The sequence below is a fragment of the Thamnophis sirtalis genome, unplaced genomic scaffold, assembly GCF_051295495.1.
Source record: "Thamnophis sirtalis isolate CommonGarterSnake01/CBP01778 unplaced genomic scaffold, rThaSir2_p1.2 scaffold_2, whole genome shotgun sequence".
Classification (NCBI taxonomy): Eukaryota; Metazoa; Chordata; class Lepidosauria; order Squamata; family Natricidae; genus Thamnophis; species Thamnophis sirtalis.
This window is the reverse complement of record NW_028261382.1, coordinates 1,989,399-2,015,898: the sequence shown is the minus strand read 5'-3', so window position 1 is coordinate 2,015,898 and position 26,500 is coordinate 1,989,399. Positions and strand designations below refer to the sequence as shown.

General features: G+C 47.9%; 1 protein-coding gene across 1 annotated transcript in view; it reads right to left on the bottom strand.

Moving 5' to 3' along the window:
* LRRC49 (leucine rich repeat containing 49) overlaps nucleotides 1-25,930 on the bottom strand; it is a 30,991-nt gene extending 5,061 nt beyond the window's left edge. Inside the window, exons 1-12 of the mRNA XM_087707387.1 lie at nucleotides 25,809-25,930; nucleotides 24,544-24,606; nucleotides 23,368-23,455; nucleotides 22,114-22,308; nucleotides 21,380-21,470; nucleotides 20,149-20,352; nucleotides 18,988-19,054; nucleotides 16,818-16,961; nucleotides 15,134-15,195; nucleotides 9,015-9,162; nucleotides 6,595-6,678; nucleotides 4,521-4,678 (exon numbers count right to left, since the gene is read on the bottom strand). Of these exons, the coding sequence (XP_087563513.1) occupies nucleotides 4,521-4,678; nucleotides 6,595-6,678; nucleotides 9,015-9,162; nucleotides 15,134-15,195; nucleotides 16,818-16,961; nucleotides 18,988-19,054; nucleotides 20,149-20,352; nucleotides 21,380-21,470; nucleotides 22,114-22,308; nucleotides 23,368-23,455; nucleotides 24,544-24,606; nucleotides 25,809-25,865 (1,361 nt within the window). The 5' untranslated portion in view covers nucleotides 25,866-25,930. The remainder of the gene's footprint in view (nucleotides 1-4,520; nucleotides 4,679-6,594; nucleotides 6,679-9,014; nucleotides 9,163-15,133; nucleotides 15,196-16,817; nucleotides 16,962-18,987; nucleotides 19,055-20,148; nucleotides 20,353-21,379; nucleotides 21,471-22,113; nucleotides 22,309-23,367; nucleotides 23,456-24,543; nucleotides 24,607-25,808) is intronic.
* Nucleotides 25,931-26,500: the final 570 nt, after the last annotated feature.

Sequence of the window (26,500 nt, the reverse complement as noted above, 5' to 3'; positions counted from 1 at the left end):
AAAGCAGAGACGGAGGCTTAAATAGCAGTTAGCAATAGCAGTTAGACTTATATACCGCTTCATAGGGCTTTCAGCCCTCTCTAAGCGGTTTACAGAGTCAGCATATCGCCCCCACAGTCTGGGTCCTCATTTCACCCACCTCGGAAGGATGGAAGGCTGAGTCAACTTTGAGCCATTGAGGATCGAACTGCCGGCAGTGGGCAGCGTTAGCCTGCAATGCTGCATTCTAACCACTGGGAAGGAAGGAAGGAAGGAAGGAAGGAAGGATGGAAGGAGGGAAGGAAGGATGGGAGGAAGGATGGAAGGAAGGATGGAAGGAAGGAAGGAAGGATGGGAGGAAGGATGGAAGGAAGGAAGGAAGGAAGGAGGGAGGGAGGGAGGGAGGGAGGGAGGGAGGGAACTAGCAATAGCCCTTAGACTTATATGCTGCTTCACAGTCCTTTCCAGCCCTCTCTAAGTGGTTTGCAGAGTCAGCCTCTTGCAAACCCCAACAATCTGGGTCCTCATTTTACCCACCTCGGAAGGACGGAAAGCTGAGTCAACTTTGAGCCTGGTGAGATTCCATTTGCTAAACTGCAGGCAGCCGGCAGCCGGAGCCTGCAGTACTGCACTCCAACCACTGTGCCACTCTTGGGCTCAGTGCTTTACGGAGGGTTAGGGCATTAAGCCTTTGGGACTGGCTGGAGCCATCGCGCTCCTCCGGGCAGCCAACAGGGATGGCAAAGAAAGCCGCGATTGGCCCACCGTCGGCTCCCTTCCTAAAGGCAACAGCTACGGTTTGTGTTCTCCTGCCTCGTGTCGAGGCACAGAAAAGCACTTTTTTAAAAAAAAAATGCTTTGATGGCTCCTGTGATTTTGATTTATAGAAACGCAACAGAAGCTCAAATATCTGGAGTCTGCAGAAACCGCTGTTGACGCCCTGGTTGAACTGGGGAGAGCTTGGGGGGGGGGGGAGCTTTGCCTGCCGTTCCAAGCCCTCTCGTCCGAGGGCAGTTCCTTGAGTAACGCCCCTCCGGAATGCAGGAGGAGCTGGAGAGGCCGGAGTTTCCCTGCCTGGGACGGAGTCTATCAAAGTGGGAGGGAGGAGGCTGGGTTTCTTTCAGGGCGTGCTGCTTCCTGCGTGCGTGCGTGTGCCCGCTTTCGCCCGAGAGGAATGAAGACAGTTAATTCTTCCAACGTTCTTCCCTCCGTGCGAAAAGTGAATTACGGTTTCCAGAAGGAATGTGGAAAACTCGCTTGACACTTCATATTTTACGAGGCAGGGGGGAAAAAAACAGAGAGACGGGACTGAAAAAAGAATAATAATAATAATAGTAACCAATGCCAAATCCGGCGAAACAACTGGCCGCTGTGATACAATTGTATAATAATAATAATCCATTGGAATTTGTGCAAAAATTTTAATATTAAAACAGCAACAAACTGGTGGGAACATCAGCCTGAAAAAGTCACCGAAAATCAGATGGTCAAGATCTTATGGGATTTCCGCATACAAAGTGACAAAATACTGGCCCATAGTACACCAGACATCACACTGGTTGAGAAAAATAAGGTTATAATCATATCGCAATACCAGGTGATAGCAGGGTCGCCGAGAAGGAACATGAAAAAAATAGCAAAATACCAGGACTTAAAAATCGAAATTCAACGACTATGGCACAAACCAGCAGTGGTAATTCCAGTGGTAATCGGCACACTGGGTGCTATTCCAAAAGGACTGGAATTACATTTAAAACAGTTAAAAATTGACAAAATCACCATCAGTCAAATGCAAAAAGCCGCACTGCTTGGATCTGCACGCATATTACGAAAATACGTTACGACGTCCTAGGCCCCTGGGTGGGGCCCGACTAGTAACCAATGCCAAATCCGGCGAAACAACTGGCCGCTGTGATACAATTGTATAATAATAATAATAATAATGGCATTCTTGATGGAGAAACTACTAAGAATAAACTCGCTTCGGAGGTTTTCCCCAATTGGATAAAAGAAAAAAAGAACATTGCCTGGAAAATGTTCCTTTAACTGGAAGGAGGAGGAAATGCCAGAAGTTCTCGGGGTGGGTGGGAGGCCCTGATCTTCATGGAAGCCACTCAGGAGGGACTCTAGGGTGAAGAAATGGATTTTGTAGGGATTGGAAGGTCTATTTTTTCCGGCGCTTGCCTGGTTCCGCTATAACGCCGGAGACAGCAGAGGGACAAAGGAAAAGCTGCTTTCTTAGCCCTTAAAGGGGGCAGAGAGAGGAATGGAACCTGGAGGGAACCAACGTTGAGAGTCAGGGAAGGGGTCTTCTGGATGCCATTCGAGATGTTGTGGTCCCCCTTGATGTCCTACATGGTCTCCTCCACGGGTAGAGAACCGTGGCCCTTTCTTGTAGCACTTAGGGACTTCAACTCCAGAATTCCCGAGCCAGCCTTCTGGGAGTCGAAGTCCACAAGTCATAACAGAGCCAAGGTTCCCAACCCCTGGTCTACCCCGCTGGAGATGCCATCTTTTCTTTTTGGACTTCAGGCCTGCCCCACTTTTTACTAAGCATTTTCCATTGTGGGGAAATGGGATTATACGGAGTTGGGTGATATGTAGCCATAACAACATTCTTCTTAGAAAGCGAAGGTCATCTTTGTCTCTGCACCTGACCGGAACTGGATGGGAGGAATCTGTCTTCATGGCAGTGGGAGATTGGACCATGTGATGGGCTTGTGGGTGTGAGGGGAAAGATCTTGAACTTTCAACTGGGTGGGGAAAACCGGGAAGCTTTCAGATTCGGGGTTTCCCAGATGTGCCAACATGGCTGTCTTCATCAATGGGAACTTTGAGGAATTCTTTGTCTCGGATTCTGATTTACTTTCGGATGCTATTTGGAACCCTGACAATGGCCTTCTCGTAAAGGCCTTTTGCCCAATGTTGTCCAGTGGAAGACGCATGGACTTCACTCCCCAGAATCCCCTGGCCAGCTGAGGAATTCTGGGAGATGAAGTCCCCATGTCTTCAAGTGGACAAGGACGGGGAACGCGGTCTGCCTGGAATCTTGCGTTCTTTCGAGGTTCCTTCTCTTAAAACAGTGTTAAGGTCACACAGGACAGCCGTGCTGGCCCTTCCTACTCACACACAAACACGCAGCTTCCACTTTTAAGTCCTGAAAGAAGCATTGATGCCTTCACTGCGGAGGAGTTTTTTTTAAAACACACCCTGTCTGGTGCGTGCGCGTGTTTTTCTTAAAAATAACCTGAATAAATTATGATTATTGGCTTTGGCAAAGCAGCTCAAAGCAGTGAGAAACACACAGGCACAGCCAATAATTCCAGAAATTATCGTATGAATCACCAGCGAGTCGGAGCTAAGGAAGAGTTGCTCCTTAAAATAACACAGGTGCCAGAGGGGGAGAGAAAGAGAGAGAGAGAGAAAGAGAGAGATGGACCAACTGGGGAGGGGGGGGGGAACTGTTCCGAGGGGCCGTGTTGACGGGAGCCGTTCATGCGCAAAGAATTAGCAGCTTCACGCCCGTTGGATCTGGCAGGAAACGCTTGTTTGTCGGAGAGAGAGAGAGAGAGAGAGATCACACAACCGGTTGTATATTTATGGGGGGGAGGAGAGAGGAGGAAAGCAGGGGAGGAAAACCAGGATTTAAATACAGATGGGGGGGGGGAAGAAATAAGGATTTCGAAACGACACGTAATCCCCGATTTACAACCAAAACGGAGCCCAAAATTTACGTCGCTAAGCGAGACTTTGCCCCATTTGGCAATAGCAGTAATAGCAATAGCAGTAGACTTATATACCGCTTCATAGGGCTTTCAGCCCTCTCTAAGCGGTTTACAGAGAGTCAGCATATTGCCCCCAACAATCTGGGTCCTCATTTTACCCACCTCGGAAGGATGGAAGGCTGAGTCAACCCTGAGCCGGTGAGATTTGAACCACTGACCTGCTGATCTAGCAGTAGCCTGCAGTGCTGCATTTAACCACTGCGCCACCTTGGCGACCTCCCATGCCACGGTTGCTGAGTGAGTCACACTGCAGTTGTTCAGCGAGTCACGCGGTTAAGTGAATCTGACTTCCCCGTCGACTCGTCAGAAGGCCACCGATCGTGTGAACGCTGGGACGCTGCAACCGTCATAAATACGAAACCGTTGCCAAGGAGTCTGGATTTTGACCTGACCATGGGGATGCAGCAACCGTCATAAGGGTGAAAAGTGGTCGTAAGTCCCTTTTTTTTGAGTGCCGTTGCAGCTTCGGATGGTCACTAAATGAAATGTTGAAAGTCGAGGGATACCTGCTGTGGTCGTTAAGTTGAGGACTACCCTGAGAGAGGTTGGGTGAGTGTTGCTGAAGCAGCTGGGCAGCTTTCAGAGGCCTGGACTTCAACTCCCAGAATCCCCCAGCCAGCCATAGGCTGGCTGGGGAATTCTGGGAGTTGAAGTCCAGGCCTCTGAAAGCTGCCCGGCTTGAGGCTGTTGGAGGAAGGAGACCTTTCGATTTCCAAGAAGGCCTCGTCCTGGACCGAACTCCGCGATGCCGCCTACCTGCCTTCCTCCTCGAGAAACTCGCAGGCCGCATTCCTGTTGTTCTGACAGGGCTCCTCGCCTTGGAGATGCTCCGGGTTCGGAAGCTTCCGGGCGAGACGGCTCTGCTGCACTTCCCAGTGATGGGCGATGTTGCAGATGGTTAAGCGCTTCTTCTCCTGGAAAAAAAGGGATTGGGAGTCCAGATCGAAGCTGCGGCCCGGGAATAAGTCGCTGCCCGGTTTGCAAAAAACAACAACAACCCACTTAAGGAGTCCCGGGACGATCGTGGTTATCTCCCCCTGCCAGGTTTAAGTGGTAAGGAGACCGTGGTGGTAAGGAGCGTAATGTGTCTCTACCACCATACGAAAGGCCCTTTTGCAATATATTTTAGACTGTCTTTGTTAAAGATCTATACCGTGTATGGGTTCTGGGAAGTCGGGGGAGGGAAGGCTGGGGGGGGGGGGTTGGGGGGGCGGGGGGAGGGAGGGATATATATCAGGTTTGACGAGACGTGTGAGATTTTAATGTAATTTGACTCCACATGTATACTGTCTTCTCTTATATTTTCATTACTATTATTATTATTATTATTTTTTCTTTAAAACTAGGATGTGTTAAGTATATTGATATGGAAGCTGAAATGCACCAATGAGAGGAAGAGTGGGAAACAGAAGGGAGAAGAAAGATGGGAAGAGAGGGATAGGAGAGAGGAAGAGTGGGAAACAGAGGAGAGAAGAAAGATAGGAAGAGAGGGATAGGAGAGAGGAAGAGTGGGAAACAGAGGAGAGAAGAAAGATAGGAAGAGAGGGATAGGAGAGAGGGTAAGGGGGGAAGATGAGGAGGAGAAGGAGGAGTGGAATGAAGAGAGAGGAGAAGGAGAAAGGAAGGGGAAGTAGAGTAGAAAAGGAGGATGGAGGGAAGAAAGGAGGGAGGAGAGAGGCAGAAGAAAGAGGTGTATGGAGAGCAGAAGATCTAATATGTTAAGTATATTGATATGGAAGCATAAATACCATCAACATAGAATGGAGTTTGCTCAGAAGCTGAAATACACCAAGTGAATGAGAGGAAGAGTGGGAAGCAGAGGAGAGAAGAAAGATGGGAAGAGAGGGATAGGAGAAAGGATAAGGGGGGAAGATGAGGAGGATAAGGAGGAGTGGAATGAAGAGAGAGGAGAAGGAGAAAGGAAGGGGAAGTAGAGTAGAAAAGGAGGATGGAGGGAAGAAAGGAGGGAGGAGAGAGGCAGAAGAAAGAGGTGTATGGAGAGCAGAAGATCTAATATGTTAAGTATATTGATATGGAAGCATAAATACCATCAACATAGAATGGAGGTTGCTCAGAAGCTGAAATACACCAAGTGAATGAGAGGAAGAGTGGGAAGCAGAGGAGAGAAGAAAGATGGGAAGAGAGGGATAGGAGAAAGGATAAGGGGGGAAGATGAGGAGGATAAGGAGGAGTGGAATGAAGAGAGAGGAGAAGGAGAAAGGAAGGGGAAGTAGAGTAGAAAAGGAGGATGGAGGGAAGAAAGGAGGGAGGAGAGAGGCAGAAGAAAGAGGTGTATGGAGAGCAGAAGATCTAATATGTTAAGTATATTGATATGGAAGCATAAATACCATCAACATAGAATGGAGGTTGCTCAGAAGCTGAAATACACCAAGTGAATGAGAGGAAGAGTGGGAAACAGAGGAGAGAAGAAAGATAGGAAGAGAGGGACAGGAGAGAGGGTAAGGGGGGGAAGATGAGGAGGAGTGGAATGAAGAGAGAGGAGAAGGAGAAACGAAGGGGAAGTAGAGTAGGAAAGGAGGATGGAGGGAAGAAAGGAGGTAGGAGAGAGGCAGAAGGAAGAGGTGTATGGAGAGCAGAAGAGCTAATAATGGGTTTTTATCTTTCTGGGCGTTGATGACAAGAGGAACTGATGTAATTACTATTTAATACTATAGGATATTGGCTATGGAATAGTATACATGTGATTGTATGTTATGAAAACGGAAATAAAAAAAATATTTTTTTTAAAAAAAAGAAAGAAAGAAAAGGCTCCGGGCTGGGAGGTAACCAGGAATCGAGGGTTTGTTAGCTTGCATCGTCGCAACGATACCTTTAACAAAGTCTGCCTGTGAGTTTCACGCCTTTTCTCTTCCTCTTTTCTTAGGGCGACGGAGGCCAAGCGCCGCTCTTCTTCCTGGAGTCAAACACACACAAAAAGACAAGCGCTCAGTTCTCCCCAAGACTCCCACAATAAGACAGGGTCCACTGCTTCTATGTATCCGAATCTACAACCTAAATGCTGGAGATGTGACCCAAATCAAATCAGATCCCGATCAAGAGGATCCTCACTTAAGAGATCAAAGTCCAACGCATATAAAGAGATTATATAATGTATTAATATAGAAATGGACTCAGAAACAGAATTAGTTAAAGACTGTATGATAAAGTGGGCTCAAAAATATTGAAGAACCAATAATGTTGGATACATGGGAAAAGATATGGGTGAGAAATGTAAAATTTACACAAGCCCAAAACTTGAGAGAAAACTTTTATAAGATGTTTTATAGACGGCATTTAGATCCTAAAAAAATTGGCTTCTGTGTATCTGCAAGATCTTCGGGGTACTGGTCTACAGACTGAAGATCAGGAGAAGCTGGGGACCCCCCCCCCCCTCCCTCCCAAGCCTTCCTCTCCCCATGCAAATCCTTGGACGCCTAAAGCAGGGATCAACTCTTCCATTGGGTTAGTGGCGCCCCCTAATGGGCATCGTGCACCACATCTCGGTTGGACCCTTTCCATCCCAGGTAAACCCAGAAGGAAGTTTCAAGTCAGAAGCGTCAAAAAATAAAATCTAGGAGGTGTGGTAGAGGGGGAGGGGAAGTAGGGTAGAGGGGAAGGATGGAGGGAAGATGGAAAGTTGGAGGGGGGCGAAAGAAAGGGTGTATGGAGGGTCGAAGAGGCACATTGGCGCAGTGGTTAAATGCAGCACTGCAGGCTACTGCTAGATCAGCAGGTCAGCGGTTCAAATCTCACCGGCTCAGGGTTGACTCAGCCTTCCATCCTTCCGAGGTGGGTAAAATGAGGACCCGGATTGTTGGGGGCAATATGCTGACTCTCTGTAAACCGCTTAGAGAGGCCTGAAAGGCCTATGAAGCGGTATATAAGTCTACTGCTATTGCTATTGCTATTTTGGGGGGTATTATTGACAAGAGGAATGGCTGTGTTTATTGTTTAATGTTATATGGCCCCGGTTATGCACAGTATATATGTGACTGTACGAAAATGAAAATGGAAAATAAAAAACTATCTATACAAGAAAAAATAAAATCTAGGCAAGCAGGCTGGGGAATTCTGGGAGTTGAAGTCTACCAAGTTGCGGGATATTTGAGGGAAGCCGTACTAAGCTCGCTGCTCTGAAAAATGCTGTAGGAATTAATAGCCAGAATTTTTAAAAAATGAAAGCTCTTATTTAAAAAAAAAAAACCAAGCCATCTTGCTTATTGAAAAGCTGAACCTCTGGCGGCCAACTCAGGGCTTCATGCTGCAGCTTCGTTATGACTATATTGGGCCTTAGAGAAAATCATTTGTCTGCCCTAAAATCTCAGCAACGGCTTCGCCTCCCCAGATTCAAAGGCGGTTTGGCATTTCCTGCCCCCCGGGAAACTTTTGCGGCTGTCAAAGTGTTTCGTTTCATTTAAAATTCAACTCGTAAATCTGCCAAGTTTAAGAACTGTGGGTCCCCTTGTCGCTGTCTGAGCTGGGTGGTTCCCTGGCAGACGTTTCGTGACCAAGCCGGGTAACATCACCAGTGCTTGCTAAGGACTGAAATTTTAAAGAAAAAAAAAGAGAGAGAGAATTTTTATCCTGGTTTTCTTTCTGAGAACGAGGAGGAATGTCCTAGCGATGCTGAAGGGAGACCTCAAGGCAGTGTTTCTCAACCTTGGCAACTTGAAGATGTCCGGACTTCAACTCCCAGAATTCCCCAGCCAGCAAATGGGGACGGGAGTCAACGAGATTGAGTTTAATGGAGGGGAAAATGCGAGGAGCGAGTTGCCAGTTTCATCGGAGCATCTTGGGTCAGAAATTACGAAGATGAGCATTATAGTAAGCCACAAAGCTCAGGTGGAGGCTGTAATGTTGTCAGGAACAGCTCTGAGTAGGAAGATCAGGGATGGATGGATGAATGAATGAATGAATGAATGAATGGACACCAAGGTTAAAAATATCAAGAGTTTTATGCTGGTCCAACAGATTTTTTTCAGACTGGAAATGGGGTAAAATTAGGATAGAAAGAAGTTCGCCTTTCCCTTCCCAGCATTGTAGGATCTTACTCTAAGTCAGTGTTTCTCAACCTTGGCAACTTGAAGATGTCCGGACTTCAACTCCCAGAATTCCCCAGCCAGCATTCGCTGGCTGGGGAATTCTGGGAGTTGAAGTCCGGACATCTTCAAGTTGCCAAGGTTGAGAAACAGTGCCTCTCAAGGGCTGCTTAGCTGCTGGAAGCTCTTCCCAAGGGCCCCGTGTTCTCACTGTGATTTTTTTCATATCCAGCTGCCGGAGCTGCATCATATGGTGGAGAATGGTCGGCTTGTACCATGCCTCCTGCGCTATGGGGTTGCCATCTAGGGCGAGTTCCGAAATGGACGCAGAGTCCGCCAGGCACAGGATGTCTTCCACGCTGGGGAAAAAGGGGAAAAAAAACAAAAACAGGGTCACTGAATGGAAGGCCCCCCCAACCACGGACACAGCCGCTCGGCCTGACTTGTCTTAAAAGGAATCCCACGGCCATCGAAACCTCCCTCGTTCCACAAAGGTGCCTTTTGGTAAGAGTTGTCAATATTACTTTGGTGTGTTTACCTGGGTTCTTCATTTACCTATTGATTTCACCCTGTGCAATATTCGAGATAATGGGATCTCTGGGCAAGACATCCTGCTAAAAGAATGGGGCTAAGGAGAGGGACGCTGAAGCAAGGAGGTGATCGGAGGGGAGGGGGAAATGCAGGAGGACTTTAAGGAACTTTTGGCAACTTTTTAAAACGTGAAGACTTCAACTTCCATGCTGGCTGGGGAATTCTGAGAGCTGAAATCTAGAGCTGAAATGGGATAGATCTATGTATCCAATCATCCAGGCAGGCAGGCAGGCAGGCAGGCAGGCATCCAGCCACTCATCCATCCATCTTATCATTCATCCAATCATCCAGGCAGGCAGACTGACTGAAAGGCAGTCACCCACTCAACCACCCACCAACTCACCCAACCAAATTTCCATCAAATCATCCAAAGATCCAGTAAGTAAGTAAGTAAGTAAGTAAGTAAGTAAGTAAGTAAGTAAGTAAGTAAGTAAGGTAGGAAGGAAGGAAGGAAGGAAGGAAGGAAGGAAGGAAGGTAGGTAGGAAGGAGGAAGGAAGGAGGAAGGAAGGAGGAAGGAAGGAAGGAAGGAAGGAAGGTAGGAAGGAAGGAGGAAGGAAGGAGGAAGGAAGGAGGAAGGAAGGAAGGAAGGAAGGCTGTGTATCTGTCAGGCAGGCAGGCAGGCAGGAAGCCACCCACACATCCATCCATCCATCCAATCATTCAAACACCCAGGTAGGCAGGCAGGCTTGCTGGAAGACAGGCAGGCAGGAAACCACCCATCCATCCAATGATCAATCCAATTATCCAATCATCAGGCAGGCAGGCAGGCAGCCACCCACCCATCCCTTCATCCATTCAATTATCCAATCATCCAGGCATGCAGGAAACCACTCATCCATCCAATCATAAATCCAATTAGCCAATTAGCCAATCATCCAGGCAGGCAGCAAGCAACCCATCCATCCATCCTATCATCCATCCAATCATCCAGACAGGCAAGCAGACAGAAAGGCAGCCACCCACCCACCAACCCACCCATCCAATCATCCAAACATCCAGGCAGGCAGGCAGGCAGGTAGGAAGGAAGGAAGCCACTCACCCATCCATCCAATTATCCAACCATTCAAACACCCAGGCAGGCAGGCAGGAAACCACCCACCCATCCATCCAATGATCAATCCAATTATCCAATCATCAGGCAGGCAGGCAGGCAGGCAGCCACCCACCCATCCCTTCATCCATTCAATTATCCAATCATCCAGGCATGCAGGCAGGCAGGCTTGCAGGAACAGAGGCAGGCAGGAAACCACCCACCCATCCATCCAATCATCAATCCAATTATCCAATCATCCAGGCAGAAAGGAAGGCAGGAAGGAAGCCAGCCAGCCAGTCACATATCCATCCATCCTATCACCCATCCAATCATCCAGGCAGGCAGGCAGGCACACACCCACCCAACGACCCTCCAACCCACCAGTCCAAACATCCACCCAATCATCAGGCAGGCAGGCACACAGGCACTTGCCCATCCATCCACACCCTGATAGCTGGAGAATTCTGAGTGTTGAAGTCCACATCTGTTACTTGGGGAATTCTGGGAGTTGAAGTCCACATCAGGTAGCTAAGGAATTCTACGATTTGAAGTCTAGACCTCCAGTTGGAGAATTCTGTGAGTTGAAGTCTGCACCTATCAGCTAGGGAATTCTGGGAGTTGAAGTCCGACCTGCTATTGGGGGAATTCTGGGAGTTGAAATCTGCGTCTACTAGCTGGGGAATTCTGGGAGTTGAAGTCTCCTGGGTAGGCGTGTTTTCTGGATTACCTCGCAAGGCTGACAAACATCCATCATCCATTCATTCAAAGAAGTACATCTCTCCCTTGGCAAAAACCAAGTAATCCCAATAGGGCTGGCCTAAGCCTGATTTCCAGGCTAAAGTAGGATAGTATGAAAAGTCCAAACACTGGGCCACCCTTGAGACCCCCTAACAGGGCCTGGAATCAGGGTTGCAAGGAAGCGACTGCTTGTTTCCCAAGTCAGCACACGCACACACACACACACACACACACACACACACACACGCTTCCCTGGTAAGGGCTGGGAAATCTGCATCGTGGCCAACTGCCAGTATGCAGCAAGGAGGCAACCTGTGCCAAGGAGTTTCCCAGGTCCTCAAGAGTCCCACCTCCATCAGTGCATTCCCCAAATGCCTTAAGTCAAGCCCGGCACCGGAGTAGGAGCCCCCAGCTTCAGAGAGTGGCCAAGAGGGCTGCGCAGTGGGGCTGCAGGACCTTGGAAAGCTCTCTAAGATACAAGGCAGGAGAGCAGAGATGAGCAAGGGAACAGAGTTCCGCTTCATTTAATTTCCCCTTTTTCCTCGACTTTCCATTTGTAAAGCAGCTGGCCTTTTTCCTCCCCAGGTTTTAGCACCCAGAGATAGAGAGATAAATAGATAGATGATAGAGAGAGAGAGATAAGAGATAGAGAGATACATAGATGATAGACAGATGATAGATAGATAATAGATAGATAGATAGATAGACAGACCGACAGACAGATGATAGATAGATAGACAGAGAGATAGATGATAGATAGATAGATAGATAGATAGATAGATAGATAGATAGATATAGATAGATAGATGATAGATGATAGATGATAGATAGATAGATAGATAGATAGATAGATAGATAGATAGATAGATAGATAGATGATAGATAGATGATAGATAGATAGATAGATGAGATAGATAGATAGATGATAGATAGATGACAGATAGATAGATAGATGATAGATAGATAGATAGATAGATAGATAGATAGATGATAGAGAGATAGACAGAGAGATAGACAGATAGATAGATGAGATAGATGAGATAGATAGATAGATAGATAGATAGATAGATAGATGATAGATAGATGATAGATAGATAGATGAGATAGATAGATAGATGATAGATAGATGACAGATAGATAGATAGATGATAGATAGATAGATAGATAGATAGATAGATAGATAGATAGATAGATAGATAGATAGATAGATAGATAGATAGATAGATAGACAAACAAACTTTGGCTCAACTCTGCTTCAGAGTTGTGGGGTTTTTTTAAAGTAAATGGTACTTTTAAAAAAAAGAAAACAAGTTTCTCTTTTCTTTTTCTCAACAAAAGACTCACAGGGCTATTCCAGCTTCTCCTTTGTGCTTCCTGCCCTCCGGGCACTTACAGAAGCTTCAAGTAACCTTCCTCTCCCTTAGCCATCTGAGGCTTCCCCCTCCCTTCCAAAGAACCCTGGACCCTGCCCCACCGCTTTCCCAAGGCCAGCCCCTCAGCTAGGCACGCAAAGCCCAAGGCGGCTGGAGGAAGTCTCACTAATGTTCACCTTGGCAAGTGCCAGGCGGGAAGGATGAGGTCAGCCACACCAAAACAGAAAATGATCTTCTGCAGAGCTCGCCTCCCGCTGCAGGCAAACCCAGGGAGGCCTGCAGCCTTTCCACCCAGCAAGACCCAGCAGAATAAAAGGCTGGGCGAAGTCCCCCCTGTTGGCCTGGGGGTACGGGCATTCAGCACACAACAACTGAAGCATCGTAGCCCCCCCAAAAGCCCCTGGGCCAGTGGTCGGCAACCTTAAGTGCCCAAAGAGCCATTTGGACCCGTTCCCCACAGAAAAGAAAACACCGGGAGCCACAAAACCCTCCCCGTGCCTGGCTATTTCCCGAGCGCCCACAGAACTAGCCGAGGTAGTTGAATTAAACGGTTCGTTTTCTTCTGAAACTTTTCTTTTCTTGGGATTTATCCATGGTTGGTCTACCGGGAGTCGAAAAGCTCAATAAACTGTGGCGGGGTGCCGCATATTGGCGCTTGTGACGCATATTTTGAGCCACAGGGAGCCGCAGCCGAGGGATGAGAGAGGCAGATGTGGCTGCAGTGCTGTGGGTTGCTGACCCCTTCCCTAGGCTGTGCAAGAGTGGTAGGATCAGCTGCAGATGCTTTGGACCTGGTCCTGGAGGGCAGCTGTATTCACGTCAAAGCGATACCTCCGGCTTTAAAGCAGGGAGAGAGTATATTATATCCCGAACTTCAGTTTTCTTTTCCATTTTTCTGCAATGCAATAATGGAACAGGTCCACCAGGGGTGGAGGTGGCTTCTGTGTTGGAAGAATTGAAAGCAGTGGTCCTCAACCCCGGGGACTTTTAAGAGGTGCGGACTTCAACTCCCAGAGTTAGCAATAGCAATAGCAGTTAGACTTATATACCGCTTCCTGGGGCTTTCAGCCCTCTCTAAGCGGTTTACAGAGTCAGCATATCGCCCCCACAGTCTGGGTCCTCATTTCACCCGCCTCGGAAGGATGGAAGGCTGAGTCAACCTTGAGCCGGTGAGATTTGAACCGCCGAACTGCAGTCAGCTGAAGTGGCCTGCAGTGCTGCATTTAACCACTGCGCCACCTCGGCCAGTTCTGTATTGGCTGGGGAATCCTGGGAGTTGAAGTCCCCACCTTTTAAAGTTCCTGTGGTTGAGGAACAACAACGCTTTAAACAGAAGCTGGGTGTTTCTCTGTTCAGGGATGCTGTTATGAGGAATTCTTGCGCAAGACAGCGGGTTGACCTAGATGATCGTCAACCTCTCCTCCATTCTTGGGTTTGCCTCTTAGTACGACTAAATCTCAAGAACATTAAGGTTACCCAAATAATCCCAGAGGGACGCAATTTCAAGCGGGCGTGGGTCATCGTTACAAGCTCCGTGCCCTGTATCTGCAGAGTGGAAGGTGCACACCGCCCCTCCCAAGCGCCCAACTAGTTTGGGGAGGGTGAGAATCAACGCTTCCCTGCCTGTTGCCCCCCCACCCCAACACGCACTTCACACACACACACATACAAACACAATAGGGGGGCCCCTGGCTGAACAGCTGATGATTATGAAAAGAGACCGGAAGAAGATTTAACGAAGGCTCTCAGCAAAGCGTATTAAAGTCTGCCACGCCGGGAAGGAAACTTGCAATCATCGAGAGGTGTTGGCAGTACAGAATTAACATTTACACGCCCACACAAATAAGTCACTGCACAAAAAAGGAGAGAAGAACTGGCACCCCTCCCACTTCAAGGGATGGCAGCCTGCTTGGCAAGGGCGGACAGAAAAGGGTTCGCCCCGAGGGAACAGCAGGCAAAGAGGAAGGCTGAAAGTCTGCACAGCTGGAACTCAGGAACTCCAGTTCAGGGGAAAACTCCCCCCGTCTTGTTTCCAACCTATAGGAAGGAGGGTGGGCTGCCTAGGTCCGTTCTTGGCCCCCCTTTTATACAAGGGGGCCTCAGGCTGACTCACGACGGGTCACCCGGAATCCGAAGAATGGGGGGCATTGGGTTTCTCTTGGGATCCACTCGGATCCTCTCTTTTTTCCATCTCCTCTTTGAAGAGCAAAAAAAAACCTCCCAGCCGGTGAAAGAGAAGCAGAGAACTTCCCGTCTTGTCGCTTTAAAGAGCGGGAAACACGCTTGTTTCACGCTCTTTACCAAGTTCTGCATCGTCTACGGAGATTCGCCGTCATACATATCGGACTTGTCCCAAAGTTGCTTTCTTCCAAAAGGCAAGTGGAGTTTTTTTTTTAAAACAAAAAAAGGTGCTTTTTTCCAAAAGGCAACTGGAGTTTTGTTTTAAAAAGTCCAGCTCCTTTTTTGGGGGGGTGGAAGCACCTTTGGGACACATTCCACATACACACACACAGACACACACTGAACCAGTGAGATCAAAAAGATTTGGGACAGATCCCCAGAGGACGAAAGGCTCTCGAGCGGCTTCGGCTTACCCAGAGATGTTGTTGAAGCTGAGGAAGAGACGCTGCAGGCTGGGCAGGGTATCCGCATCTTTCTAAAAGGAGACGGGAGGAAGAGTCGGCGGCGGTGGTGGCTGGGGGGGGGGCAGCACTCCCGAGGAGGAGGCAACCGTGCCCCCACCCCACCCCTTCCCTCCTTTCCCTACCCCCTTCCTGCAGCCCTGGTGGGAGGAGACTTGCGTGGCGCAGGTCGGAATGAAGGCAGAGCCCTCTTTGGAGAGGGGGGGAAGGAAAAAGAAACCCCCCGCTGTGCGGCTTGCGACAGGGTGAAGGTGGTGGAGGAGAGAGAGGGGTGGGGAGGCTGGCCGGGGTGCCAGACGCAGCAGCTGCTCTCTGTCTGCTTGAAAGCCGGCCGGCTGGCTTCTCTCTCTCTCTCTCTCTCTCTGGTGCTGTCTCAGCATTTGAGGAGGGGGGGGGAAGCACAGTGGTGCGCAAGGAGGGAGGGAGGGGAAATGTGCCGCAATGAACAGCAGGCAAAATAAAACAGGGCTGGAGAGCCATGTGGCTCTTCCTGCATCAAACTGCTAAGTCATGCCGGCGTGACGGCAAGAGACGGGGCTTTTAAGCCACTGACGGTTTTTTCCTTTTGTTAGGGAACAGAGTCTGGGAGGGGAAGAAGAAACGGATCATTTCTGATTTTGCAAAAGGGAAAAGACTTAAAAAAACTGTGTTGTGAGGGGTGGGAGGGGGGTGGGGGAAGAATTAACAGACCTTGGAGGTCTTCTAGTCCACCCCCCTGCTCAAGCAGGGAAACCCTACAATATTGTCTTGATCTCTTCTTAAAAACCTCCAGGGTTTGAGAGCAGAAACGTCTTGCAAATTGCTAAATATCTATGGAGATTTCTCTGTCATCCAGGCCATCCTTTTTTTTCTTTTTCAAGAGGCCGCTGGACTTCCTGGTTTTTCTTTGAAGGTACGTTTCGCTTCCCATCCAAGAAGCTTCCCCAGCTCTGAGCCCGAGGACACCAATAAACCTCCAGGACTCCCATCGAAAAGGATTGAGAAACGACAGGCTGTCTGCAAGGAATTATCAACCTTTCCGTTCCTCACCATCCAGTCAAAGCCGGAGAACTTCTCGGAAACTTCTTCAAAGAAAAAAACCAGAGAGTCCAATTGCCTTTGGGGACTACGGATCAGGCTGTCTTGGAGCCAAGGGGCATTTTCTCCTTCCCTCTGGTGTTGATTGATTGATTTGATTTATTACATTTGTATGCTGCCCTTTTCCGCGAAGGGGACTCAGGGCGGCTCACAATTCAATCAGGGAAGGGGGATACAGACAAAAAATTAAAAAACGACACGTAACAATGCATAATTTAAAAACACACAACAGTCATACCAATTCGAGACGGGGGCAACAGCTCTTTAGCCCCAGGCCTGTCGGAACAGCCAGGTTTTAAGGGCTTTGCGGAAGGCCTGGAGGGTGGTGAGGGTTCGAATCTCCACGGGGAGCTCGTTCCAGAGGGTCGGAGCAGCCACAGAGAAGGCCCTCCTCCGGGTAGTCGCCAGTCGACACTGGCCGGCGGATGGAATTCGGAGGAGGCCTAACCTGTGGGATCTGATTGGTCTGGTGGAGGTAATTGGCAGCAGGTGGTCTCTCAAGTGTTAAGGAAAACCCCTCTAAGGAACGAGTCGGGAGTCGGGCTGAGCAAGCGCTTACCACCGATCGGATCTTGTTGTAGCGCAGGTTGAGTTCCAGCAACGAATCCAGCCCACTGAGGTTTTCGGCGTGGGTCAAGCAATTTCGGGCGAGGTTCAACATTCGGAGATCTTTTAAGTGACTCAGGTTTTCCAGGACAGAAATCTGGGTTGGTGGGGAAGGGGGGGGGGAGGAGGAAAGAGTCACTATTTGACCCACTCATTTCCCTCCCATCACCGCCATCGAAGAACAATTTGCCTTCTGAAATCTGAGATTTAGCAATAGCAATAGCAGTTAGACTTATATACCGCTTCATAGAGCTTTCAGCCCTCTCTAAGCGGTTTACAGAGTCAGCATATTGCCCCCAACAACAATCCGGGTCCTCATTTCACCCACCTCGGAAGGATGGAAGGCTGAGTCAACCCTGAGCCGGTGTGATTTGAACAGCCGAACTGCAGAACTGCAGTCAGCTGAAGTAGCTTGCAGTGCTGCATTTAATCACTGCGCCACCTCGGCTGTGGCGATTTCAATGCCACAAAGGGATGTTGTAGAAATGAAATTGCCCATTATTTCATTAGAACACGTCTCTGCGCTTATTCCCTTGACGTCTCTAATTAGCCTATAAAGGACAGTAAATCGCCTAACTTGGAGATAGGTTGGTTTCTGGTTCCAGTTCATCCCAGTTTAAATCTGCCATCAGTTAAGCGTCTGAGCAAACCACGTGCCTTTTATTAGAACAGGGCTCTCCAAACTTGGCAGCTTTTAAGACGTGTGGACTTCGATTCCCAGAATTCCCAGTGATGCTGGCTGGGGAATTCTGGGAGTTGAAGTCCACACGTCTTAAAGCTGCCAAGTTTGGAGAGCCCTGTACTAGAATTAATAATTTATCAGAGACGGTGCCACCAGATTCCTCCTGATTTTGGGCTGCCACAGAATAATATTTGTATTTGTATTTTATTATTTGTATGCTGCCCTTCTCCGGGAGGACTCAGGGCGGCAAACAATTCAAGGGGGGGGAAAAAGGGAACATAAAAGACAAAATACAAATAATAAAAGTAAACAACAGTCGCACAACCATACATGTCGAGAGGGGAGGGGAACTCATCACCCCCAGGCCTGCCGGCAAAGCCAGGTTTTGACGGCTTTCCGGAAGGCCTGGAGAGAGGTGAGGGTCTGAATCTCCGCGGGGAGTTCGTTCCAGAGGGCCGGTGCTGCCACAGAGAAGGCCCTCCCCGGGGTAATAGCCAGGTGGCATTGGCTGGTAGATGGCACCCGGAGGAGGCCAACCCTGTGAGATCTAATGGGTCTGTGGGAGGTAATTGGCAGCAGGCGGGCTCTCAAATACACCGCTCCTCCTACACGGTAGAGAAGGTGAAACCAGGAACAGTGTCAGAGTTCCAAGTAACACACACACACCCACGAAAGAAGACTCTGAGGCTTGGGGTTCCTCAAAGTTCCATTTGATTACAGGCGTCATATTGGGACATCTGGGAAATCCTGAATCTGAAAGTTTCCAGGTTTTCCCCACCCAAAAGAAAGTCCAAACCCTTGTCCAGCACCCACATCTCCCTCACATGGCCCAATCAGGCACCGTCCCAACTGGAGATGCCTCCCAGTCACACCCCTCAAGGTGCAGAGCAAGGTGTCCTTGACTCTCTGAGAAAGGAATGTTATTTAGACGATATCTCCCATATTCCATATAATCCCCGCTCCCGTTTCCCCCACAGCGTTGAACAGGCCTGAAGGCCAATGTAAAAAAAAGAAGGCTTCCAGGCCTGAAAAATAGCAATAGCAATAGCAATAGCAGTTAGACTTCTATACCGCCTTCATAGGGCTTTCAGCCCTCTCTAAGCGGTTTACAGAGTCAGCATATTACCCCCACAGTCTAGGTCCTCATTTCACCCACCTCGGAAGGATGGAAGGCTGAGTCAACCTTGAGCCGGTGAGATTTGAACAGCCGAACTGCAGAACTGCAGTCAGCTGAAGTAGCCTGCAGTGCTGCATTTAACCATTGCGCCACCTTGGCTCAAAATAGTTGAGGCTCTCTGTAGTATCTCCTTTACACCCAATCCTTGGACACTCTCTTCTCCTTACTCATCAGGCTGTCGGAAGGAGTAGTTCCTACTAACTGCCAGCTGACAGTGACTCACACCCCCCCCCCCACAACTGCCAAAGCATTGGTGAGTCCTACCTGATTGCCATGAAGATCCAGCACATCAAGGTTGACAAGATTATCCAGGTTGGAAATTCTCCTTATTCTGCAGCGGCATTTGAAGCGGATGGATGGAAGGGGAGAAAAAAAGGGGAAATCCATTATGGCAGTGTTTCTCAACCTTGTCAACTTGAAGATGTCTGGACTTCAACTCCCAGAATCCCCCAGCCAGCATTCACGTATAAACAATTCAGTGTCTAGGACAGTGTTTCTCAACCTTGTCAACTTGAAGATGTCCGGACTTCAACTCCCAGAATCCCCCAGCCAGCATTCACGTATAAACAATTCAGTGTCTAGGACAGTGTTTCTCAACCTTGTCAACTTGAAGATGTCTGGACTTCAACTCCCAGAATCCCCCAGCCAGCATTCACGTATAAACAATTCAGTGTCTAGGACAGTGTTTCTCAACCTTGTCAACTTGAAGATGTCTGGACTTCAACTCCCAGAATCCCCCAGCCAGCATTCACGTATAAACAATTCAGTGTCTAGGACAGTGTTTCTCAACCTTGTCAACTTGAAGATGTCCGGACTTCAACTCCCAGAATCCCCCAGCCAGCATTCACGTATAAACAATTCAGTGTCTAGGACAGTGTTTCTCAACCTTGTCAACTTGAAGATGTCCGGACTTCAACTCCCAGAATCCCCCAGCCAGCATTCGCTGGCTGGGGAATTCTGGGAGTTGAAGTCCGGACATCTTCAAGTTGACAAGGTTGAGAAACACTGCATTATGGCATCGATCTGAGAAAGAGCTCAAGGATCTTGTGGCCAGGTGGCAGGAATTCTTTTAGCGCTGAAGAAGCTTCTTGGGTGAGAAGCTGAAACACCTTCAGGGAAAAACCAAGGCCAGATGCCTCCTGAAAACGCACTCTCGCCAAACGGAAGCACCTCCAGCCATTTGAATCTTAGTAGCTCAGCTGAGGTTAGTTACGTTGTTGGTTTGAGCTCCGAATTGCTTGGCAGCTTGGCTGCAATCGCTTCGTCCCCATTCGGGGAGACATTTTCAGTGCTCTCGGAGACAAGCACCATCGAACCAGAAAGTTCTGGTTGATCTAGACTGGATCTCTGCAGCCAAACCAGAATTCTACTCCGCACAGGAAATAAAACCTGCCATAAGAACCCCGCTTTCCCCAATTTCTTTACCTGTTATTCCCCAGCGAAAGGACCCGGAGGCACCTCAGGGTCGAAAGGCCGCTGATTTCCTCGATCTGGTTGTCGTACAAGTCCAAGAAAATCAGGCGCTGCAAGTTGGAAACGTTCTGGATTCGAGTGATGAAGTTGTGCTGGAAGCTCAGGAGGCGAAGGTGCTCCTCCCCGTCGATGAGGGGGCAAACCGTCAGCTTCTGCCTGAGAAGGGGGTGCCCAGATACAGCTCTGAGAAGGGAAAGGGTAGCCGGTGCCCCGGGGGGGTGGGGGGTGTCGCTCTCCAACTGTGACCCCAGGCCTGTGTTTCTCAACCTTGGCAAAGCTTTAAGCTGTGCGGACTTCAACTCCCAGAATTCCCCAGCCAGAAAAGCTTTTGGGGGAATTTGGGGAGTTGAAATCGGTTCCACCACAAAACCGCGGTAGACAAAAGCGCGCTCGACGAAAGCGCGTACTTGACATCATCACAGCGCGACGAAAACATCGCGCTGTGATCGATAAATGTAAAATTAAAGCGAAAACCTTACCCTAACCCCCCCAAACCTAACCCTTAACCTAACCCTAAACCTAAACCGAACCCTTAACCTAACGGTAAACCTAACGCTAACCCTTAACCTAACGCTAAACGTAACCCTAACGCTCTAACCCTAACCCTAACCCTTAACCTAACCCTAACCCTAACCCTTACCTTTATGTGAATCGGCTTGTTTTAATTTTATTTTTATTTCAATTTTTAATTTTTTTCATTGCGCTGTGATGACGTCATGTACGCGCTTTCGTCGAGCGCGCTTTTGTGGACCGCGGTTTTGACGGGTCACGGTTGAAATCTGCATAGCTTAAAGCTTCCAATGGAAGGAAACAACAACTTGAAACGAAAGGGGGGTGCCAACAAAGCATTACCCCCATTCCTAGATTTTCAAGATTTGAAACAGTTCCCAATGTTTTTAAAAACTGTAAAAAGCTAAGGAAGAAGAGGGGGAGAGGGGAAAAAGGGAAGACTGGAGAAGGAAAACAAGATTTAGCAAACCCGCTAAAAATGAAAGTCTTCCCAGATCCCTAAATCCATCTGTTAAAGCAGAATATCAATTGCAAGCTTTTGTTAATTACTGGTAGAATTCCGAAGCTGGGAAAACAGGGATTCTCCCTCCCAGGGGCAACAGATGTTTGCAGCCAATGTCCAGCTGCAAACACCTGCAACAAGAGCAGTCCCCCCCCCCCGCCTTCTTTTTACCTCTCAAGGGTCATCCGGTCCGAAAGCTGGATTTTCTCTTCTGCCGAGCGGAACACCAGAGGAAATCCTGTGATCCCATAAGTATTGCTATCTAACAAGGAGGGGAAATGAAGACTTTTCTTCAACTACCAAAATTCGGAGCATTCTTAAAGCCAAGCGGCCCTTCCAGTTTCCGATGGGACATACTGGTTTTGTCACAAAGGAAGGGGCCATTGTTAAAGGCATCAGGCTAGAATGGTAGAGCTGGAAGGGACCTTGGAGGTCTTCTAGTCCAGTGTTTCTCAACCTTGGCAACTTGAAGATGTCTGGACTTCAACTCCCAGAATCCCCCAGCCAGCATTCACGTATAAACAATTCAGTGTCTAGGACAGTGTTTCTCAACCTTGTCAACTTGAAGATGTCTGGACTTCAACTCCCAGAATTCCCCAGCCAGCGAATGCTGGCTGGGGAATTCTGGGAGTTGAAGTCCAGACATCTTCAAGTGGACAAGGTTGAGAAACACTGTTCTAGTCCACCCCACCCCACCCGTCCAAGGCCCTGTTCTCCCAGAAACTGGGGGACCATGAGCCGGTCACTTCCTTTCAGCCCTAGGAAGCAGCCAAGGGCAAAGATTTAAGTGACAGTTTAGAACAGAGTTTCCTCGACTTGGGAACTTCCCAATGCGTTTGGGCTTCGATTCCCAGAATTCCCTGACCGGTTTGGACCATAATTGCATCAGGCCTTTGCAGAATTACCTGGGCCGTTCGCACTGACATTATGGCAGCCCTGTTGAACTCTGTACTTCAAAGGGTTTGGGAAAGAGCCGTCGCCACAGACCGCCAGGGAACCCTGGCCGTATTTCATTTCCAGACTGGGGACATCGACAAAATTCGCTGCGATGGGGAGGCAGGCTTTTTTACTCCGTGACAAAGGGCTTAATCTTCCATCTGCTAGAAGGAGGGGGGGAAGAGAGAGAGAGAAAATTATTTGCCAACAGCAAAAAGATTAATATCAAATTTTAGAGCCTTTCAGACTCCTGGGCATAAGAGCCTCTGAAAATATCAGGGGTGGCTATTTCACTATCCGTTTATTATTTTGCAATATTATTTTTTATTTTTTATTTCATATATACATTCACAATTATATGATCTCATAACTGTTATTAATAATATGTATTTATAACAATTTTTCCCTACTGTTAACAATATACTTGAAGATTGCTTTTTTAACATCCCATAGATCCATCTTATCTTACAACGGTCCTACTTCTTCTTCCCTCCCTCCCTCTTTCCTTCCCTCATTTCTTCTCTCCTACTCCCCTTCCTTCCCTCCCACCTTCCCCTTCCCTCCTTCCTTCCCTCCTTCCTTCCTTCCTTCTCTCCTTCTCTCCTTCCTTTCCCCCTTCCTTTCCTCCTTCCTTCCCCCCTTCCTTCTCTCCTGCCTCCGTAGTTTTTTTTTTATTTATCAATTTCATATATACATTCACAATTATGATTTCATAACTGTTATTAATAATATGTATTTATAACAATTTTTCCCTACTGTTGACAATATACTTGAAGATTGCTTTCTTACCATCCCATAGATCCATCTTATCTTACAACGGTCCTACTTCTTCTTCCCTCCCTCCCTCTTTCCTTCCCTCGTTTCTTCTCTCCTACTCCCCTTCCTTCCCTCCCTCCTTCCCCTTCCCTCCTTCTTTCCTTCCCTCCTTCCTTCCCTCCTTCCTTCCTTCCTTTCTTTTCTCCTTCTCTCCTTCCTTTCCCCCTTCCTTTCCTCCTTCCTTCTCCCTTCCTTCTCTCCTACATTCCCTCCTTCCTTCCCTCCTTCCTTCCCTCCTTCCTTCCCTCCTTCCTTCCCTCCTTTCTTCTCTCCTTCTCTCCTTCCTTCCCTCCTTCCTTCCCTCCTTGCTTCCCTCCCTCCTTCCTACCTCCCTTGCAATCTTATATGCTGTTGAATTGTTAGCAATCTTGATTTTGAGACAGCCACTTTCCCCCCCCAAAAAATACCTAGTTTTCCAGGATGGTTTTTCTCAAGGTCGTGCTGCAAGAACCGATTGTGGAGATACGGCTGTTCTTTGTGCAACCTCAACTCCAGCTGCAGTAAAAAACGTCAGGAGGGAAATGCATTAGAGGCACCTTATGAAAACCAAAAATAAAAAGGATTCTCCCAAGAAATACTGAGATGATGAAACACACAAGATTTTATGGGGCTACCCTTGAAAAGTGTTCAGAGACTGCAACTAGTCCAGAATGCAGCCGGGCGAGCGATATTGGGTGTACATAGGTACACCCACATCACACCGCTCCTCCGCGAGCTGCACTGGCTACTCATTGGTCTCCGGACGCAATTCAAGGTGTTGGTTATTACCTTTAAAGCCCTACATGGCTTAGGGCCAGCATACCTCCAAGACCGCCTACTGCCACATACCTCCCAACGGCCGGTGAGATCCCACAGGGTGGGCCTCCTTCGGACGCCGTCAGCCAGTCAGTGCCGGCTGGCGGGCCCCCGGAGGAGAGCCTTCTCTGTGGCTGCTCCGACCCTTTGGAACGAACTACCCCCAGAGATCCGGACCTTACCCACTCTCATGGCCTTCAGAAAAGCTGTGAAAACCTGGCTATTCCGGCAGGCTTGGGGCTGTTGACCTCATTGTTGAGGTCCAGCCCCGATAAGAACGAATGTATGTTTGTTATTTTAACATGTTTTTATTGCCATTTTTTATTATTATTATTCTTTCTTCAATGTAAGCCGCCCGGAGTCCTCCAGGATTGGGCGGCCTATAAATCGATTTAATAAATAAATAATAAATAAATAAAAGGAGTGGCCAATTACAGTGACATTTCTCAAATTATGTCACGAGAAGGCTAATAGGGCTAGGTTTTCCTGGGGTTTTCGCAAAACCATTCCCACTCATTGATTGAACCTTATTACTGCTTCTTTATTTAAGATAAGTTTTATTAATTCCAACAACGGGAATAATGAATGTGCTTGGGAGGTGTAAACGGTGCTCACCACAACACAAAGCATGCAAGAAGCGTGAGCATAAGAAGAGCAAGAGACGGCACATCTACGCACCCACATCAGAAGACATCACAAAACACCAAATTCACTACACAACTACAAGTCGGGACCTGGGGGTGGGGGGGTGGTTCTCTAAATGTTTATAATAAAAATGCAAGTCTCACAGCTCTGTTCCTTTCTGCCGAAGACGTACTTTGGAGAACTAGCTGAACTCCGTAATTGTTGGCCTGCGAACAAGAAAGGAAAATTAAGCACCTCTAAGGATCTGACATTGAAAAGAGGAATAGGCAGAAGAGCATTTTATCTTAGCCTTGTTTTAGGCAAATGGGGTGGGAAAAGGGCTGCTAAAATAATGCATGCATAAAATAGGGGGCATTTCATTCATTTGGGAAACCCCACATTTTTCTAAGAATATATCGCTAAGGTATAAGGTATATTGCTATCTGTCTCACCTGGGTGATACTGAGGGGGTTGGAAGCAGAAAGCGATAGGATGAAATGAACAAGAGAGAGCAGAAATCTATTCCAAAGCATGATAATCAAATCAAAAAATCAAACTTAAAACCTAAAATGAAAATTGGAGCTGGGGGAACAAGTAACATGAAAAATGGCTAAAAACAATGAAGGTCAATATATATATATATATAACTCAAATATAAAAAAAAACAAACAATAAACCATTAGAAGAAAATGATTAAATTTTAAACGGGATAAAAATCGATTAAAGTTTATTTTTAAAGGCCAAAATAAAAATAATTTTAAATGACAATTTTTTAAAAAAGGTGATTTAAATGAAATTTAAAAAGTTTAAAAAATGCAAGGCGACATTATTTTTGGATATTTTTTTTAAAAAAAAAACCTGAAAAGCAAAATTATTTCTGGATTTAAAAAAAAAAAACCTGAAAAGCAAAATTATTTCTGGATTTTAAAAAAAAAGCGAAAAGCAAAATTATTTCTGGATTTTTTTAAAAAGCGAAAAGCAAATTTATTTTTGGATTATTTAAAAAAACGAAAAGCAAAATTATTTCTGGATTTTTTTAAAAAAAACAGAAAAGCAAAATTATTTCTGGATTTTTTTAAAAAACGAAAAGCAAAATTATTTCTGGATTTTTTTAAAAAAAGCAAAATTATTTCTGGATTTCTTTTTAAAAAGCAAAATTATTTCTGGATTTTTTTAAAAAGCGAAAAGCAAAAATGTTTCTGGATTTTTTTAAAAAAAAACGAAAAGCAAATTTATTTTTGGATTATTATTATTTTTCTAAAAAAATGACCAGTTGGAGGAGGAGGAGAAGTGGGGGGGAGGGGGGGAGCCACACTCACAATGGCCTTCCCAAGCAGAGGAAGGACTACAGCCCCCATGCTGCACGCCCCCGGCTGCGCTCCATGGGACCTGTAGTCCCCGGCCTTCACGGGGGGGCCCCCTCGCTTACCGAGACGCTGTGGGCCGGCCTCCCCACCCCGGCGGGCCTGCATTTGCTGGGCACCATGGCAACCGTCCCGGCCGCCGCAACAAAGCGCGGAAGTGGCCGCCGCCGCCGCCCCTCGCGCAGCCCCGCCCAGAAGCCGCCCCCGGCTGTTGCCGTGGCAACGCCCGCTTCCGGGCACGCTTTCCAAGAGACGCCAGGCCGGGGTGCGCAAAGGGGATGCGGGCTTCGAGGCATTTTACAAACACTTCGGGTTCCCCCCCCGTGGGTGGTTGATGAGGGGGGAAAAACAAAACCGAACTTCCTTCCCCTCACAAGCCGTCCTAAACGAACCGGACGTTGCCGTTGCAATTGGAGGAGAAGAAGGGGGGAGAGCGGGGGGGGGGGGTTGCAGGCTGCAATTCGAGTGGGAGAGCAATGGGGGCCCTGGAGGACCAGCCTGGTTTGTCAAGCGGGAGAATAACCTCCTGCTGCTTTGCTACTTATAGTTGGGTCGAGTTGCCTGCAGAATAGCAATAGCAATAACAGTAGACTTATATACCACTTCATAGGGCTTCCAGCCCTCTCTAAGCAGTTTACAGAGTCAGCATATCGCCCCCAACAACAATCCGGGTCCTCATTTTACCCACCTCGGAAGGATGGAAGGCTGAGTCAACCCTGAGCCGGTGAGATTTGAACCGCTGAACTGCTGATCTAGC